Raw genomic sequence first — 20,593 nt, 5'->3', positions numbered from 1 at the left:
GGACAGGAAGGCAGAAATGATGATACATATTTGATCATTAAAAAATAATCTTTGGAAACTCCACGTATAAACTGCATTCTGATATGATATGCTACCCCATTTAGCCATTGGGAAACATTTGGATGGCCCAGTTTTGCAATTCCAACTCAGTTACATTCCAAAAGCCTTAATGTTTTGAGAATGTTGCATTTTAGTTTCACATTTAAGGTGGTACGACGCTAAGTTATTTTATCATTTCTGTTGGTTAGCCTGTCCTTAAAATAAGTCCATCAACTGGTTTTTCTTCTTTTCTGGGCACATATAAGAGAGTTTCACTGAATCACTTTATTCCATATTTATAACCTATTAATTTAATAGTATTTTTCAGCAACAATAACATATAACACATAGGCCCTCTTATTTCTCTCTGACATACTGGTTTATGGTACTTAGAATATCCATAAATGTCTACAGGTTCTGGTTTGATCAATTTCAAGATAATGATTTTGCTTTTTATACTTTTCAAAGAAAAGTTGAAAATCTCCAAGTTGTATTCTAAAATACATATACTGCTTCACTCTGTATAGTCACCACTTAGGCAATTTATATCAGCCCTTAGGAGCTATGAAGTGAATATATTCTTTCGGAAATTGACAGTACAATTGCTCTGATACAGAAAGTGACACCATAGAGTATATTAACTGTGTAATTCACAAGCATTTTTTTAATGTCAGAGTTTAGAGAAACAGATCTTTCTTCCTCTTTCCCTGTAGACTAAAGCACTTTTTAAAATGAAGTTGGTAGAATTTCTCTGTCTTGTAATTTAAGTTGGAAAGAGTGAATCAGTATTTGCTGTACTGGATTGTCATAGGAAGAAATTAAATGTTCTCTAAAAATAACCACTGATAATTAAAATAGTATTTGCCCTTGATTGCTATTTTTTTTAACTTTTTTAAACACTTGAAAAATTCTTTGGGTAATTATAAAAATAATTTATTTTTGCAGCTATAAATAAAATGGAATATGCAGATTTAATATACTGTTATCCTTTGAATTCTATACTCTTGGTAATTTCCAGTGATAATATATCTTCCGCAGAGCCCTTCAGAATCTTGGAAAAATAGGACTTGTACTCAGAAACTGAATGTTTTGAAATGTTTTTGTAAATAACAATAATTATAGGTAAAATAAAAGCTATTTTGGCTATTTATGAAAGAATATTTTAGGAGGGAAATTTGTGAATAGTTGGTCATTATTACAAGGTGAAGTTAAAAGAATTCATGATATGGCAAATCACTGCCGAATGTGAAAGTCATATTTATGTATATTTCTTATTTAGGATATTTCATTTCCTTTTTTGAATTATATTGTATGGATAGTTCCTTCTAATATACGCTTTTTCTTTTGGGTAGTTCATGCTGTTTTTCACATTATTTCAGCAACATGAGATTAGTGGGTATATATTTATATTGTATTGCTGAATTTCTAGAAACGAATAAAGAAATCAGAATCCAGCTTTTCTACCTGAAAGCAAATGTTCTTCTCTCTGGGTTCTTGAAAAGAGATTTTTAAAATTGTTTTCCATGCAGGAAGAGAAAAACAAATACTGTATGTTGTCACTTATAAGTGGAAGATAAATATTAGGTACTTACAACCATAAAGATGGCAACAATGGACCCTGAGGACTACTAGAGTGGGGACAAAGGGAGGGGCAAGGGTTAGAAAACGACCTATTGGGTTCTGTACTCACTACCTGGGTGATGAGACCAACGATACTCCAAACCTCAGCATCACACAATTTAACCTCTACATATACCTCTTGAATCTAAAATAAAATGTGAAATTCTAAGTAAATAAAAATAAATTTTAAAGAAAAAAAGCAAAAAATAAAATTGTTTTCTAAGAGAAAGAAAAGTCTTAGTGTAAAATTGTCATTTAATTGGCCTTTCTGAAATTCAGTTTTGTTTTGTTTTCAAATCAGATCTTGACAATTTTAAAACCAAAATGAGGAGTACAGTTTCTGTGCGTGAAGGCCAGGGAGTTGTGCTGCTCTGCGGCCCCCCACCACACTCTGGAGGTAAGTCATGCTCTGTTTCTGCTTTTCATATTTATTAAGGTTCAGGGCAAGGCCTACAGCACATGTACTGTTATTGCGTCTGTAAATTACCCTGAAAAACTTGATAACCTGGGCCTTCAATTCTGTCAGCTTTATGGGAATACGAGGAACTCGACAAAAAATAGTCCATTCAGAGCATTTTCTAAACAACTGACTCATTGACTCATTCCAACAAGGAGGGTTTTAAAGATGAGAGAGATCACATTCGCTTCAGTTACCTAACAGTGCTAAACAATGCTTTATCCTTACACCATTATTATTTGCTTTTTAGTTTTATGCCATGTCAAATTGGAGTCTTGGCTGTTTGTCTCTCTCTCTCTCTCTCTCTCTCTCTCTCACACACACACACACACACACACACACACACACGCACAAGCTTATTAGCATGTGGCATTAAGCCTCTTTATATATGTATTATATATACCTATATTTTATATATATATGCACACATAGAAATGATATGTGTGTATATTCACATCATTTTCATTGGGGCATTGAAATTGCAAATTTTATGCTATATTGACATAAATTGAAATATTACTAGAAATTGAGAAGCTTACCAAGATAGTGACCTAGAGTGAAAATGAACTTCAGCACATATGAACATAATTTAATTAGCTCCCCAGTATGAGCCTAGGGTGCTGGTTTGATTGTCCTGTCATGCTCACTATTGCAAACTTGGTCACTTGCAGAAACAAAGAGGACATTATTAATGAATAAATCAGAGAGCTGTTCTCAAAGAAACAAACACATTTTGTTATTGAAAGGATGAAAATTACTGGGAGATAAACAAGTTAGAGTGGATCTTTCTGACCAGAAGTGAAACTGAGAAGTTTACTTCTCATTATGGTAAAACTTATTCAGAGGAAAACATGCTGGACTTTATTTGTTCTGTGACATACAAACTACAGTCATTTACACCCAGTGAGTTGTCAATTTTGATCACAAATCCTCAACCCAATAAAACAGATACCTCCCATCTTCGGGGTCTGGCCACTTGAAATTCGTGAACCATCTGGAGACAGCAGACTTGGGGCTTGATTAACAGATAGGATTGCCATCACGGTGTCTGCTGTGGGTTTAAATTGTGTTCTCCAATTTATTTCAAGAGTGTACATAATTGCAGGAGTCTTGACATTTCAGAAGAACTTTAACTTTGAAGGGAAGCATAGAGCCTCTTGATTGTAAACAAAGTAACAGCCAGTTTCGTCAGTCTGGCTTGATAAAAATTGGGAATTTGCTGGCTCACATAACTGGGATGATCAAATAGCTTCTAGTAGCACTGCATAGTTTACAAAAAGATATGCCACCCAGAAGGATGTGCTGCCTCACCATGGGGTATGGGGTTAATGGTTGGCCTCCAGCTCTCACTCCTTCATGGTCTGCCCCAGCTGCCCACAGTCATAACCCTCCTGAGAAAGCCCACATCTAGTGACTGAGCAAGACTGGGATATGAAGGGTCCACCATTTCTGGTTGCTAATATCACCACACAATTATTAGACATTCAAATACATGAGAAAAATTACTCTGTTATCAGTAAGGTCATAAGACTAGTTCATGGGCACCTTATGATAAATACTAACTACTCAGGAATTCATAGGTTAATCAAGTTATTACATATATGCATGCTAATAAAGAGATGAGTTGTATGCAACAGTAGTTGATAAAAATTTACTCTGAGTAGAAAACAGGCTTGAGTCTGTCCCAGTGTTTAATCAGCAAATGACTTTGGTCTCTGATTAAACTTTCCATATCACTGCTACGCACATATTCTTCAAATGGAAGTCTTGTACGCTGCCATTCACTTATTATACGACATAGCCCTTGGGATAGAAAAAAGAGAATGTGAGATGCCAAACAGCATGTAATAGAGGCTGAAGTGACATTATGCTAAAAATTGCCTTGTAAACCCTGATGTGACAAAGGTGAGAACTGTTAGCAACATACCCAGATGGCATGGGGTTTACAACTTCTGTAGCAACATCTTTTTTTTTTCGTTACCCAAGATGAATAGACTGAAAAACAGAAGTCAGCTTAGGTAGCTTAGCTGGGAGAACATAAAGAAAAGGCACTAAATAGGCATTTTCATCTCTAGGATGTCCATTTGCTAGAGACTTCATCAAGACAGTGAGACACATGACTTATCCAGTTTCTAGAGACTTCTTCAAGCCAATGAGATACATGGACTAGTGTTTCTGGATGTGATTATGTCTCAAAACAACAGTTTCCCCAAACAATTTAATCTTTAAGTGTAATACAGCTTCCTCTTAGGCACACAGTTTTCCTTGAACTACACTTTGCTACTGTTCTGCATGTAATGTAGTTAAACTTTAAAACAGGCTGGGTATGGTGACTCATGCCTGTAATCCTAACACTTTGGAAGACAGAGGAGTGTGAATTGTCTGAACTCAGGAGTTCAAGACAAGCCTGGGCAACATGGTGAAATGCCCTCTACTAAAATAAAATTTAAAAAAAAATGAGCCGGGCATGGTGGCACAGGCACCTGCAGTCCTAGCTAGTTGGGAAGCTGAGGCAGGAGAATCGCTTGAACCCAGGAGGCGGAGGTATCAGTGAGCTGAGATCATGCCACTACACTCTAGCCTGAGTGACAGAGTGAGACTCCAAAAAAAAAAGATTTAAAAATTTTTAAATAAACTTTAAAATATTAGCATTTTTCAAAATCTTAAAGTCACGAATATGTGTGTAGGTAGTGTCGAAATAAAAATATAGATATGAATCTCCAAATTTGATGTTTTACTTGGGAAGAAAGAATATGCTTACTGCAGTGGACATAGTGGCTCACGTCTGTAATCTCAACATTTTGGGAAGCCGAGGTGGGAGGATCCCTTGAGTCCAGGAATTTGAGACCAGGCTGGGAAACATAGCAATACTTTGTCTCTTAAGGGAAAAAGAAAAGAATTGAAAATATGCTTTCTGGCTCCCATCACATTTGCATTAGAGGTCACTGTGTAGACTGCTTCTCTAGTAACCCAGTGATTTCTACCTTCCCTAAAGGAGCAGGTGCAAAAGTTGCATTATAGCAGCAGTTATGTCACCACAAACTGCAAGATCAACACTAAGAAGCAGATGATTGATAGGTTATTGAGAAATTGGCATCTGTGCAATAGAATATTACTGCTTATTTATTGCTTCTGTCCTAGGGATAGGTTAACATGTCATGGAAAACAGATAATCCATCTGTAGACTGACGAATCTCAAGAGTGTAGACTGTTTTTGAATATGTCACTAGTGATGTGACTATTGACATTTTCAGGAGTCCAGAATATTGACAGATTCGTAGAAGCATTGAGACACGTATGGTCTTGATTTGATTGACACGTAAACCTTAGCTACTTTTATATGGATAACTGTAAAATATTTTTATCCCTAAAGGAAATATTTGTTGTACTGGATAGACCATTTTAGTTGAAAATGGAGATGAAAATCCTGAATTTCTCCAAAGTGCCTGAATGTGGAAACTATGAATTTAAAAATTAGTTGAGTCTATCTTCCAACCTCCCTCTTTTCTTTCTTTCTAAATCTGTTCATCCATGCATAATTCCATCCATCCATCCATTGTATTCATTCATTGATTTACTCAAGTATCCATTAAATAACTATTTATTTGTGGAAGACGTGATGTGTCTTATAATAATGTTTTACTATAAATGTTTTTTCACTTGAATAAGATTGGTATTAAATAAGAGAAAAAGCATATTGCTCATAAAGTTGACAGAAATATATCCAAATCAGAAATATATCCAAGTTGAATACTGCCTGAACCACTTCCCAAGAGAAAAGCATTGAGTTCAGTTTGCAGGAAACAAGAAGATAGATAGCAGTTCTCTCCTCAGGGACATATGGTCCCACAGGGAATGAAAACGAGTTTACTAGTGAGTAGTTAACCCTAAAATGACAATAATATGTGACATTATTATTGGCCAGACACAGGGCTTATTGCTCCTAATAGAACTCCAAGGAAGAGAGTATCACTCTCATTCTACATAGACAAGCCAAGGCTCAGAGCAGTTCAGTGATTTGTCCAAAGCCATGCCATGATAGATTTGGGCACCTAGGTCTCTTTCTTTCCCTTCCCCCCTCCCTCCCTTCCTTCCTTACTTCTTTTGACAGAATGTTGCTCTGTTGCCCAGGCTGGAGTGCAGTGGCATGATCTTTGTTCACTGCAACCTCCACCTCCCAGATTCAAGGGATTCTTATGCCTTAGTCTCCCAGCTGGGGGACTACAAGAACATGCCACCATGCACAGCTAATTTTTGTATTTTTAGTAGAGATGGGGTTGGCAGGCTGGTCTTGAACTCCTGACCTCAAGTGATCTGTCCACTTTGCCCTCCCAAAATGCTGGGATTACAGACATGAGCCACCATATCCACTGCAGAAAGCATATTCTTTCTTCCCAAGTAAATCATCAAATTTAGAGATTCATATCTATAAATTTATTTCAATACTACCTACACATGTACTCTTTCTGGTGGAAAATTTTCCTGTGCTCACAAACATTATAGGCTTCAATATTTTTTATTTACACATTTTTCCACCTTCTAAAACAGTGTTCTTCAGACTACTTTAATAGATACTCTATAGCCATTAAAACCTTTTTAAGCACCACCCTGCCATAATCACACTGACACACATACACATATGAAAGAGGCAGAGAAGGTACAAACTGGGCACCTAGAGCTAGACTGGTTGAGTTCCAGTTCTAACTTTGACCTTACAAGCTATGGAACTTGAGGCAGGTTGCCTAACCTCTGTATCTCTGTTTCTTGTCTGTACATGGGGAATAATCACAGAACCTATCCTTATAGGATAATTGTGAGTATTTAAGAAGGCAATCCATGTGAATTGTATGAAATTCTTTTTATTTATACACATAAAAATATACTACCATCTTAATATATTTATGGAAAAATGTAAAAATTTAAAATATCTAAATAAAAGTAAATCTATGAAGGGTGATAAGTATACTTTCTTCCTATACCCTGGGGGATTGTCTTGCCAGGAATATCTTTACCCCACTTTAACAAACATGGTTCTAGAAAATGTTTGGGTTTCTCTCCTCATTGGATTATATGTGGTTGAGGATGAAAAAGTTAAAACAATTATGTTTAGAGAAATGGAATGGATATGGCTTTGAGATGCCCATCAGTGACCCCAGGAGTCGAGCCAGCATATTTCAACTCACTTCAGCTGATTGGCCCAGGGAGGACACCTGCCACAAGAAGAGCCAATCAGATGCTCTCTCCTGGGAATTTGTTATTTGACCTGTAAGTCTGCAAGTCTGAATTTGAGAGTTTGGAACAGAGACTTTCTGTCACGTAGATGAGGCAGCCAAGAAAGCTGATGCCTCAGGAGCAGAGATGTAGCCTGACAGAAACAAGAAGAAACCAGGGACAGAGATTAAGGACGAAAGACTGCCTGGCCTGCAGGCTCTCCAGCTCTCATTTCTTGGTAGCTGTTTTCTTGCCCTTGGGTTCTATGAAACAGCTCATGTCTGTATATCACATTTTGATCCTTACTTAGGCTGACTCTGGTAGGTTTCTGTTTCTTACAAACAAAAAGCCATAACTAATGCAATGGACATCATTTTAGAATGATATATATGTGTATGTGCATGTATATGTAGTAATGAAGCTGATGCAAGAAGAATAGGGAATTTAACATAGAAAATAAAAAACAGTGGCTGTATGTTTTGACAGCTGTCCCTGAGGCTGTCGTAGCAGCCCTTTTGGATTAAAGTCAGCATAGAACAAACCACAGAGAGCCCTGGAAAGAGTCAGGGTCATGGAAAGAACTTCGAGAAACTGTGGATTCATTCATTCATTACTACTTACACTTTCACTCTTTAGGTGAATTTCCCCCAAACTTCAGAGGTACTCGACAATTTCTTACATTTTCTCACAGCAGCTTGGCTTCACACTTCCCCCTTCCATTTTATTCCCACATCCCTTAACTGGTCTGCAGTAGTATGATGAGGAAATCACTGTCTCTCACTCTAAAGACTGTCATGTCTTCCTGCTCTGTTTCCATCCACCCACAGACAGAAGTTAGAGGAACCTTAAGCCTATTAAAGAATTACATGCAGAAATTCAGGGGTTTAAATCCACTGTTAGAGAGAGAGTGCCTCTTGAAGTCAAGAGATCAAGATCATCCTGGCCAACATGGTGAAACCCCATCTCTACTAAAAATACAAAAATTGGCTGGGCTGGGTGGCACATGCCTGTAGTCCCAGCTACTCAGTAGGCTGAAGCTGGAGAATCACTTAAACCCAGGAGGCAGAGGTTGCAATGAGCCAAGATCACGCCACTGCACTCCAGCCTGATGACAGAGCAAGACTCCGTTTCAAAAAAAAAAAAAAAAAGAGAGAGATAGTGCTTCAACAGAATTTATTTCTGACCAATGTTTCCTACTTTAAGTAAAAAATAGCTATAAATCAAGAATGATAAAGGCTTTTTTTCTTAACATCCCAAAAAGAAACAGAATGACCATTAGTTGGTGCTTTTTGTCAAAAAAAAAAAAAAAAAAAAAAAAAGAGAGAGAGAGAGAGACCATAAGAAACACCAGGTGAGAGCTAAGAATTCACTTGTTCACTAGCAAGTTGGGGAACTTAAACATTCGTTGCTTTGCCATTAAAATGCATTTGGGTGTACTTGTGTTTTAATTAATATTATACAGCTACTGTAACAAAGAAACCTGACAATGTATTAGACTGAACTGATCAGTATTTCTTAGGCAGACAAAGTCCAAATCAGGTGTTTTTGGTCATAGGGCAGTGTTTTGTAAACTCTAGTGGCTCATTTAGGAGGCTTATTTAAAGTGTAGATTCCGCAGCCCCACCCCGAGAGATTCTGACCTTATAGGGTGTGGTCTTTCCTGGAAACCTGCATTCTTTATCAATGACCCAACAGAGTCTTGATTCAGATGGTTTTTGAGCCACACTTTGGAACATATTGTCTTCAAGTCATACAAATGTAAATGGTTTCAAAAACCATTTAAAGGAATAAATAGTTATGCCAGAGCAAGTGCAAGAGTTGATGTATTTTAGTGGGTGAATTCTCTCAAGTAGGACATTTTAAACTCTAAAAGAGAAGTGAACTTTGTGGCTTACATGGAGCATTGATACTCATTTATTTATAAACTAGGTAATTTCTGTCTCAGCAGATTTTCTTTTCCCTAAACTTTAGCTGTCTTGGAGAGACAAAAAAGTATGAGGGTAATTTTTTAAAAGCTTTTACAAAAATGCTGTCTTGGAGAGCAAAGTTGCTAGTCTGCCTAGTTGTATAACTGAAATTCCTTGGCTTTCATCCACCTGCCCAGGTGTGAAGTAGCTGGTGGGTGCTGCACAGTTGACTGAACTGATGCTCGCAGAAACTGAGCACTTCTTACTCCTTGGTTAAGTTTTTATAGCTTCTGATCCTCACAGGCACCGCTTGGCACCCCAGCCCAGAGTAGTTTGTATTTGTTTTTATTGTTATTTTTCATCTGTGCTGGTGATTGTTGCTCTCTGTCTGAAGGAAAATCCAGATTGGTCTTGTGGGGAGGGAGTTTCAAAATTGATCCCCTTCCTTTTGAGATTTGGCTTTTATTTAAAACTTGTTTTTCTGTATTAAATTTAGCAAGTTGGAGTTTGAAATGCTACCAGGGTTAAGAGTAAAAAATTGTAGAATGAATCATGCATTAAGTTTTCAGTAAAATTCCAAAAGTCAGTTTCTAAATTCATTCACAGAAATTGCACAGTGATCACCTTTCCCTATTCTCGCAGCTCTGCAGCAGCCAGCCAAGTGATTCAAATGAAAGGAGGGCTAGGATTTGAGGGTTGGGCAGTTCTTTTCTTGGTAACAGCTAAATCTCTAAACAGCATCATTTACTTTATTTGCATTTTTTAAAATGTAGAAAACGCAGTTCTTGTTTGAGTTTATTAAGGATTTGGCACATGCATTTTCAATTTGCTGATTACAGAGTTTACCATGACTTTTTTTTTTTTTTTTTTTTTTTTGTGATGGAGTTTTGCTCTTGTCATCCAGGTTGGAGTGCAGTGGTGAGATCTTGGCTCACTGCAACCTCTGCCTCTCGGGTTCAAGAGATTCTCTTCTTGCTTCAAGTAGCTGAGATTACAGATGCCTACCACCAGCCCACCTAATTTTTGTATTTTTGCTAGAGACAGGGTCTCACCATGTTAGCCAGGCTGGTCTCAAACTTCTGACCTCAGGTGATCCACCTGCCTTGGCCTCCCAAAGTGCTAGGATTACAGGCCTGAGGTACCACGCCCGGCTACCATGGCTTTTTTTCCTAACTGTGGCTAAGTTAAATTCATTAGATACAGACACATTTTGTATGTGAAAAACCTGGAGCTATTTTTCACTATTTGTGTGAAATTTGCCCTGTTAGTCAGCTTTCACTAGCAACTCCAATGTCTCAGAGGCATTTAAGAATAAAGATTTATTTTCTATCCATGAGGCCTCTAAGCAGTGGGTTGGCTGAATCTGTATTCCATGTGATTTTGTTGTTTTGGGAAAGAGTGGTTCCTACCTGGGACGTGTCATTTTCCTGACACAGAGAAAATGAGAAAATAAAACTGTCTGAACCATGCAAGCTGTTCACAGGTGGTATATATATATATATATATATATGTGTGTGTGTGTATACACACACACACACACACACACACACACACACACACACACACGTATATATATATATGTATGTATAACTTTTGCTCATTCCATTTTCCAAAGTAACTGTTACAGCCAGTGCTGACCAAATGGGCCAGAACTGTCCTGATGCAGAGAGAAGCAACAAATGATAATAACATAATTCATCATATGCCCTTTTATTTGCTGTTATTTGACCTTTGTAGTTTTTCTCCACATTTGACAGAGATCTACATATGATAACCAGTCTACGTGATTTCAACTCTACTACAAAGATAACTATATATAATGATGGAAAATGGTATAAAACTCAGTATAGAAGGGATTGTGGTCAACTGAATATTCCATCCAGAGGGTTCTTGGGCTACTCAGCTCCAGTGGATTATTGCCATGGAGAAAGTAAATTTTTAAAGAAAAGCCAGAAACTGTATGTTGGTAAAATTTTCCAATATATATTTTTTTAAATAGTGTGGATGAAACCCTGCATGGTATGAAGGTGCCTTCAGCCTACATGACACAGCTGACAGTCTCCTCCTTGAAGGGTATTCTTTACTGATAATGAAAGAAAATGAATAAATCTCATTCACTTAGCAATCTGAGGGAATACAAACATATATTAAGGTGGTGGTTTAATACATGTTTGTTAAGTTATACATTAAGGGGATGGTTTATAAAGTCTTTAAAAATCTACTCTTCATTAGATTCAGGGGTACGTAAAATAATTCCAAACAAAGCTAATTAAAGCAGCTAATTATAGGCCCTTGGAGGCCTGTAGTATCTGAAAGTAGCATCTCAGTCCTGGAAATAGTTTTCCAAATTTGTTTTACATACTTTTTCTGAAGTAATTAAACCTTCTCCCCTTCCAGTCTAGTTTGCATCATTACTTTTCTTAGCAAACGTTTTATGCCCCCAAAGTGAGGATAAATCAGTCAGCTAAGTACAGCAGAGTAGGGCAAGTCTAAAGAGTGAGATTCTATTATACATAAATACAAGCCCTGTAATATTTCAGATCGACTTTACCTGGAAAGATGTGAATCTGAAAGATCAATTGACAGATGTCTGCTAAAGCTCAGTTCCAGTGAGGGCACATCACGTTCCCCAAAGTAAACACCATAACTAAGCGGAACTGTACCTAATTCTGTTGTAGCTATAAGTAAGTCACTTGTTTTTTCCAATGTAAATTTTATGTAAATTTAGAAATTTAAGGACTTTTCCATTTTTTCTAACATATGCAATGTTTTCAGTGACATTATTATATCTGTCAGTATTATACGTTTTGCAGCCCACTCCTGTTACTTCTTTTAAATTCTGATTTGGTTTTTATACAGCCTGCTACATTCTTTCTGTACTACTGCCATTGACTGATCACCTTCCACAACTGAGTAACATTGTTAGCACTTCCTGGTAAGACTATCTAATCAATGGGTTGATACCTGAAATGCAGTTGGTAAAGTCTGTGTTCCCAGCAGAGACTCCTTATTTTCTGTCATGGTTTTATACGTCTATCAGCATATGTTATGCCCAGACATCATTTGAGTGACATTGAGCAGCATTTTCACAGTGTGTTCTTGAAGAATGGTAATACGCCTCATGGAAAAATATGAGGGCAATTAAAAAAAATTTTTTAACTGCCAGGAAGAGAATGCATCTTTGTTTTATTTCTCAGAGCTTTTAATGGGATAATACTGATTTTATCCATCAAAGAGGAATAATCCAACATGCAACATTTTCTAAACTTAGTTGAGAAGAAAACTTTTTGTTCATAGAACATCTTGCAGGACAAGATGTTCTAAACAACACACTTCAGGAAGTGCTGACCTAGCTTAAAGATAGGGTTCATCAGTAATTTTCAAAATATCCTCTGCCGAGTGCTCTAAAGGTTGTGAAAATACTCAAGGGGGCAGCTTTGTGTACAAACCTCTAATTTTCATAACTTTCTTTTCAAATAGAGTAATATATATATATATATTTGCCTATTTTAAATGTCATTCTTCCATATGAATACTTTTTAAAGATAGGATACTGTAGTGACAAATTATAAAGAAAGAAAGAACAAAAGGAAGAAAGGAATGGGTAGAGGAAGCACGGTAGGAAGAAAGGAGGGAGGAAAGGATAGAGAAAGGGGATCTCTTATTTTATCAATGAATAGGTAGAGTCAGTTGCTTGCATTTATTCATATGCAGCTTGACTTAAACTTCTTGATAAATTAGTGGGTCATTTCTTTACTATATCATTATGAAATCTGGAGGAGAAAATTAAAGGATGCTTTTACTAGTTAATGTACTTCTGGCATTTTGTAAATTCAGTTAATTATGTATGGATCTCATTACATCTGTTCTAGTAATAACAACAGGCTGGTGTTTTCTGGTGGGGAAACTAGTCCATCAATCATCTGTAATCATTGATCTTCAGATAAGGGGACCCATTCTGACGGGCTTATGGTAACCAATGTGTTTTCAACTCTACTGCCAAAATATATTGTATTTTACAAATCTCTTAAGAAGGCCTTTTCTGTTTCCACTTGAGATATGAAATGACATCTGAAGTGTTGATACATGTAGACTTAAAGCAATCTTTTTCAATCATTATAACCTTTAAGCACCACTAACATCCCACAGGATTTTTTGACCTTTTCTCTCTGCATTATGCTTTTTGACAACTCAGAGAGAGAAGCAGTACACCTGACATCTGGTATAAACATGAAATGTTAATTCTCAGCACACATTTAATACTGCCAACCACTTACAGATACTCATGTGATGTGTTTTGTTTTTCCCGTGAAGTCTATGTGGGTTTTCTTAATCCAGTGCTAGTAAGCAGTAAAAGTGATTTCTGGTTTCCATAGCTGTGGTTCTGAGTCTCAGATTCACAGGTTGGGTGGAGGGCAGGGGTTGGACAATCTTGAGCCATACAATGAGAGGATTCTGTTATCCGCAGTACAAGAGTAGAGTGTAAGAAGAATTTATGGGATATTAGAACGAGATACAGATACATAAAGAGAGTTGTAACATCCACAGGGTGCAGTTAAGACATTCTGAATCTTTCTATGAGTGGAGTGTAGGAGAAGCAAAATTCCATATCTCCAAAATGCATTGATTCACACTGCATCTCATAAAAGGTGTTAAAGAATTCATGACTTCTTTCTGATTCTTGGTGAAGTGTGTTGGAAGTATGTATTCCAAGCTGAGAAACATCAAGAATCTTCAACCAAATTGAAAGAAATGCTGATTTGCTAAAAATAAGTCATCTCAATTACAACATCATAATGCAGTGAAGGCATTTTCCAGGAAGTAAAATGAGTTGAAAAAATCCAAATGGAATGGATATTCTAATAACTCTAAGTAGCAAGAACTTGAAAATAAGCTAAAAATTGATTTCTTAGTCAAAGGATGTAGGTATTAAACAGATGACCTGTGAGTCTCAGTTGAAGTGTTTATAGAGAAAAGTTAAAACAAAAAATATAAGAGTGTTCTGTCCAAGGAATCATTTCTATGTATATTTTTGTGAACCTCCAGTTCTTGTACACATGCTTAGGGACAGCCTTCTAAGATAAATTGTAATAGTATGGAACAATCAACAATTGGATTAATAGAACTGTTAAAAAAGAAAAACTTTTAGACAAAATAAATGTAAGAGAGTTTATTCGAGCATGAATGATTCATGAATCAGGCAGCATAAAAAACTGGAAGAGATTCAGAGAGCTCCACTCTAGCAACGAAAGTAAAAGACTTTGTAGGCTGAACATGAAAGCAACAGGGAAAATGACCTAATTGGTGATAGCTATGTGTTTGCCTTATTTGGATACAATGTGGTGAGGCATTTGCCTTACTTATCTAAATATGATTCAATGGGAGATTTCTATCTGTTTAACCAGTTGCCTGGTTGGCTGTTCATGATTGGCTAAGTCTTGCTTTGTTTGGTTTTAGTCAGTTAAAAAAATATTTCCAAGGTAAGTTTCAGTTTGTTTACCTAAAAGCTCTGGTCTCAGAGACAACCTCAGGCAAATGGCCTTCTTATTTACTGTAACACGACCCAGGACGCGGTGGCTCACGCCTATAATCCCAGCACTTTGGGAGGCCTAGGTGGGTGGATCATGAGGTCAAGATATCGAGATCATCCTGGTCAACATGCTGAAATCCCATCTCTATTAAAAATACAAAAAAATTATCTGGGCATGGTGGCACGTGCCTGTAGTCCCAGCTACTCAGGAGGCTGAGGCAGGAGAATTGCCTGAACCCAGGAGGCGGAGGTTGCGGTGAGCCAAGATCGCGCCATTGCACTCCAGCCTGGGTAATGAGCGATAACGAGCGAAACTCCGTCTCAAAAAAAAAAAAAAAAAAATCCTGAGAAAGGGCATAACATATGGCCCTTATTTATATATGCAAGGCCCTTGAACAGTTTGTTCATGAAACACTGCTTCTTCTAAGCTGTGTTTAATGCATCAGCAAAAGAAATAGAGAACCTTTAGACTGGAAATCAAAAAGAACATAATGGAGTGAAGAACTGTATAGACAATTTTACTCTAGGTTAGTTCCAGAAGGATGCTACTTGAGGCTTTGGGAAAACAGCCTTCAATTGCTCTCCATGAAACAATGATGAGACTTCATTAGAAGATAAAAGGAGTGATGAATGATGTGAAATTCTTTTAAGATCAGAGAATGCCAGAGCACCTCGTGTAAGGTAATTACTCTGAAGAAGGCAGAGGAGATTCTTACAAAGCTGCATACAAGATTCCAAATGAAAAGTCTGGAAAATTTCACCAAGAATACGCTGTCTAATTACAAAGGTTTAGCCATAAATTGGGAGGTGCTATGTGGATGCATATGGTTGAGAATGGCCCTCAGGATCTGGCCCCATTAGGAACTGCATCAACAAAGATCCAAAGAGCAAGCCAGTTTTAGGCCTCAATTATGTCCCCTCTAAAGGCAGGGATAACTTCCAAATCTCAGTTGAAAGAATTAACACATGCACTGCCTCCTGGGTGAACTTGCCCTAGTCTTAACTTTCTTTTTCTGTGTTACCTTTGAAAACCAACCATTGTTACCATATCTGGGAGATAATCCAGGATAAGACCTACTCAATGCAAATCTTTTATTATTAAAGGACTATGTTCTGGAGAATTTCGTTTTCCTTTTTCCTAACATTAGTTAGATCAGATTTTCAAAAGCACCTTAGAAATATTCCTAGTCTTAAATCCAGGGATTTATATTACACAAACTTGCAAGACCAGTGGGAAATTAATTTCCTTTGAAGCACATTAGCTTGAAGTTTGCACACTCCCACAGTGAAGCAGAATTTATTCAAATATTGTTGATGACCTCTCAGGGTCCTACCTTCCCTGAGCTATAAGGTGACTGCAGGAAGCCAATGATTGTCTGGGCCATTCTGGCTAAGCTGGAAAATACCAGGTCAAAGAAAGGTTAACTGGAGATTCACCATGCTGGTCACAATCACCAGCAACCGCTGGAGTACCTATTGTACACATAGCCTTATGATATGATTCCTATCATACAGGAGAGAGAACACAGTTCCTTTAAATGTCAACAAGTTCTTATACTTTATCGAAATGAGATACCTATCAGTGGATGCAATGAGGTATTTTACCATCAAGTCTGTATTTGTCAGTCTTTTTCTTTTTTTACTTGTTTATATTCATGGGGTACAAGTGCAGTTATGCTACATTGATATATTGGATTGTGGTGAAGTCAGAACATTCAGTGCACATGTCACTGTACTCACCAAGCAACTGCCCATCATCCCCTCCCCAGTGTTTTCCGAACTTGCTATTCTAAGAAGCAGGTTTCAAGGTCTTCTGCTAGGTCTAAGTCTTCTGCTAAGAGTATTTGCCTATTCTTTACCCACATTTTCAGATTCTCTCCATTGTGATGCTTCTAGCACCCACACAATATATGCATTCTGGTTTATGGTTTTTCTAAAGTTCCACACTGCTTTATCTTAGCACTACATAGAAAAATAGAAGAAATTCCAGTTTTAATTCTAAAACTTAACGTCCAACATCCTATTGTAAGAGAGAATAAAGGATCTCTTCCTTTCTGCCATGTTATTTATATCCTCAGGACTGAGAATATGCTTCTTAGCAGGAGCATGTGCACTTTTCTTTTATTCCTTTTTATACTTTTCAAGATACAGTGTAATAAACAAAGTAGAGTTATCATTTTAGTCCTGAAAAGAATCAGTAAGTACATGTCCTCTGCTGAAATTCTCCTATATGTCTTTTTATTATTGCTTTCTTCCTCTGGCAGAAACAAAATAATTACTAGTAATGAGAGATAATGTAGCTGTTATTTGTATTTTAGCCATTTTTCTTTGTGAGTGTGTGTGTACGTGCATACACATACATAGTTCTTTTCCTTTAGGTGAAATTATAGATTTGCTAAGGAAGAAAAGTATCTAGATGAAGGAAAATTGCACATAGGACAAACTAAGCTATTTACTGGTGTACAATTGCCATTTCATATAGTTAAACTAAGGAATGTGTACAAAGTAAGATTTCAGAATGAACCCAAGCCTTTCTCTTGAAGGTAATTCAGCGTGATTTTTTTCAAATAATAAAAGCAACGATGTTTATTAGAGAACATTTAAGAAATTTAGCATGTTTAAATAACAAAGGTAAAACCATATTACCACAATGTTAAGATAACTGTCATTTTGATCTATTTATTATGTCTTATTTTTTCCTTACACATTTTTTCCATAACTAAAAACTATAAAGACAAATTTGTACTTTTAAAATTACCATTATAGTTTAAGCACTTCACAATGTCAGTATAAACACCTTAGAAACAATCATTTTTGTAAAATGAAATAACTTTAAAATAATACCTTCTGATAATTGCCTAGCTTTGAAGGCAGTTAACATTTTGTTTGTCTTGTATGATACATTTTCCCCTAATTTGTCATTTTTTGACCTTATATTTTGTGGATTTTATTTTCCTTTGCTATTTTACGTTGGAATACTCAAAAGATACTCATAGCATTATAACAACAAAAGGCTAAATAATCTAAATGACCAACAATAGAAAAACAAAAAATGAGAGGCTACTGCCTTAAACTGGATCAAGATTATCTATCAGAAAAACAGAAAGCAGCATTCTTACTCATAAAAGAGCAATAGGATCATCTTCCTGGATAATTCAAAAGTGGCTCTTGTCATTATATCTTCTGAGAACTCATGAACATCACTCACAAATTCATGGAAACTAAAATAGTGTCCCACACATTTACAAATAAATATGGAAAACTGGATAGTCTTCTTGTATACTAGCCACAATCATATAAAAACAATATGTAAATGGCTATATAGGCAATACATTTTTAAAAAGATATGTGTAGTTTATACAGAAAGAAAAAGCAGTTTGCTATAAAACATAATTTTAATGCTGAAGATATAAACCATATTTGTGAATATGAAATCTGAAAATTGTAAAGATAGCAACTTGTGCAAAGTCATATACAAATAGCAGATTATTCTAATCAAAATCTTAAAAGTTTTGAAATAATGATACTGATATTGATGTACATTTAGTAGAATGTATTTGTAAAACATTATATGTGTCTGTGTATATATGCAAACTAAATTGTATAATATGGGAACTTGCTCTATGAATTACTAAAACAATATTGAATTAAAATAAATATAACATTTAAATATTATTCTTCTGTAGGAACAGGGCAGTAACATATAATGATGAATCAAAAAATTGATCCATGTATGTGTGTATCTATATATGTATATCTGTCAACCTATACATATGATATTGTTGTATGTTAAGGGACATTTCAAATAAGTGAGAGAAACAGTGGATTAACTATTGATGAATGTGGACAAAACTGCCTATTTATTCGCATAAATGATGTCAAATTCCTTTCCTTAAGTTTAAGTTTAAAAATATGATGCAAGCACAAAGATAAAAATATAGATGCATATATTTATAGTGTGAAGATAAGGCACACTTTATGAACTATGACTCCAAAGACAAAAACCATATATAAATCTATGAGCTATAATGATAGAAGATTTTTTAATAGTGTACCTAAATACTGAATACTGACTTTCTTTTTTGTTATTTTTTTTTTTTTTTTGGTCTATGGACATTTTTCAGAGTAGGAGGAAAGAAGTGAAAAATAAGATGGATTCGACTAGAATGGTTTTCATTCTAGCTATGAAAATTGTTTTTTATTTATTTATTTTTACCGCAACCTCCGCCTCCTGGGTTCAGGCAATTCTCCTGCCTGAGCCTCCTGAGTAGCTGGGACTACAGGTGCACACCACCATGCCCAGCTAATTTTTGTATTTTTAGTAGAGACGGGTTTCACGTTGTTGACTAGTATGGTCTCGATCTCTTGACCTCGTGATCCACCTGCCTCGGCCTCCCAAAGTGCTGAGATTATAGGTGTTTTTATTATTATTATTATTATTATACTTTAAGTTCTGGGGTATATGTGTACAACGTGTGCAGGTTTGTTACATAGGTATACACATGCCATGGTGGTTTGCTACATCCATCCCCATATCATCTACATTAGGTATTTCTCCTAATATTAGACCTTCCCAATCTCCCCATCTCCTGCTAGGGTCCTTACTACTTGTTCTCTTGAAGGACAGTTCCCATTAAAAAAAAATCACAATAATCCAAACTAGAGACTGAATTTTATATAGACTATTGTTTTGTAATTGCTTCAGTATTCAGGAGAATTCTGCTGGGAATCTTGTCTGCTTTCTTTATGTTTCAGATGAGGAAACTAAGACCTCTGTGAGTCTCTTTGATTTGAGCAATGTCATATGGTATATGGCAGAGCCATACTAAAAATTAGCTTTCTGATAACATTAATTTTTCTTCCAATACAGCATGCTGTCTCCTGGGTTATATTAAGAACATGTTGATATCTGTGAGCAAGAATCATTTCTGAGCTTTTCTGAGAAGGAAATAGACTTCAGTATCAGTTGGAAGGACAAGATGGAGTTGTAGTCAAAGAGAGATAAGCATAGAAATGATTTGTCATGTTCAAAGTGCCCCAATTAGATAAAGCAGAGTAACAGACATTTAGAAGATTTAACAACCATCTTCCTTTTCTTTGATTTTACACTGTGTATGACATCCCTGGCACATTGCAAAAGTCATTAGTTGCTTAATTTAAAAACTGTTTCTAAGTTCCCCTTTCAACCAATTGAATTAAGAAAGAAAATTCCTGATCTCTTGGCACTTGCTCTACAAAAGAATGGACCCCTCATAAAGATAAATTTAGCCCAGCAGTTGAGGTAATTGCTTATTTTGTATATATTTATTTTGGTCCTACTGTATTCAAAGTTCTGTGTTGGGGGAGAGGGTGCTATCAAAAAGATAAATCAGAAATAGTTTGTGATGTGTAGGAGGAAGATTTAGGCCTAGATTTAAATAAGAAAAGACAGAGAATAGTGAGTCCCGTAAGAGCAGAATGGATGGGTATTATGAGTTTTGGAAGAAGGAAGACATCAGGGATGAGGGGCAAGTAGAAAATGGTTTTACTTGAAAAGGAGTTTCTTGATTCAAAAAAATAAAAAAAGAAAAGAAAAGAGAAGACCGAGCAGAGACTCTCAGTAAATCCAGAAACAAACCAGAAAAAGAGAGAACTAAAACAGACCAGAGACAGAACTAATTAAACTTTTCTATATTAATGAATTTAAACACAGATAAGAAGAATAAGGAGATCAGAATATTTCTAAAGACCCAATAACTTTCTTGTGGTTTCATGATTACCTTGAATGGGCTCCTATTCCCTATAATAGTTTAATAGAAGTATAAGCTCTTAAAAATTAAAAAATGACAG

General features: G+C 36.2%; 1 protein-coding gene across 2 annotated transcripts in view; it reads left to right on the top strand.

The window, feature by feature from the left end:
* CNTN3 (contactin 3) overlaps positions 1-20,593 on the top strand; it is a 332,442-nt gene that overhangs the window by 172,345 nt on the left and 139,504 nt on the right. For both annotated transcript variants that reach the window (XM_035276115.3, XM_054245874.2), the window contains one exon: positions 1,961-2,056. In XM_035276115.3, the coding sequence (XP_035132006.1) occupies positions 1,961-2,056 (96 nt within the window). The remainder of the gene's footprint in view (positions 1-1,960; positions 2,057-20,593) is intronic.

This window comes from Callithrix jacchus, chromosome 15 (assembly GCF_049354715.1).
Source record: "Callithrix jacchus isolate 240 chromosome 15, calJac240_pri, whole genome shotgun sequence".
Taxonomy (NCBI): domain Eukaryota; kingdom Metazoa; phylum Chordata; class Mammalia; order Primates; family Cebidae; genus Callithrix; species Callithrix jacchus.
The sequence above is the reverse complement of the archived record's forward strand: the minus strand, read 5'-3'. Positions and strand labels throughout refer to the sequence as shown.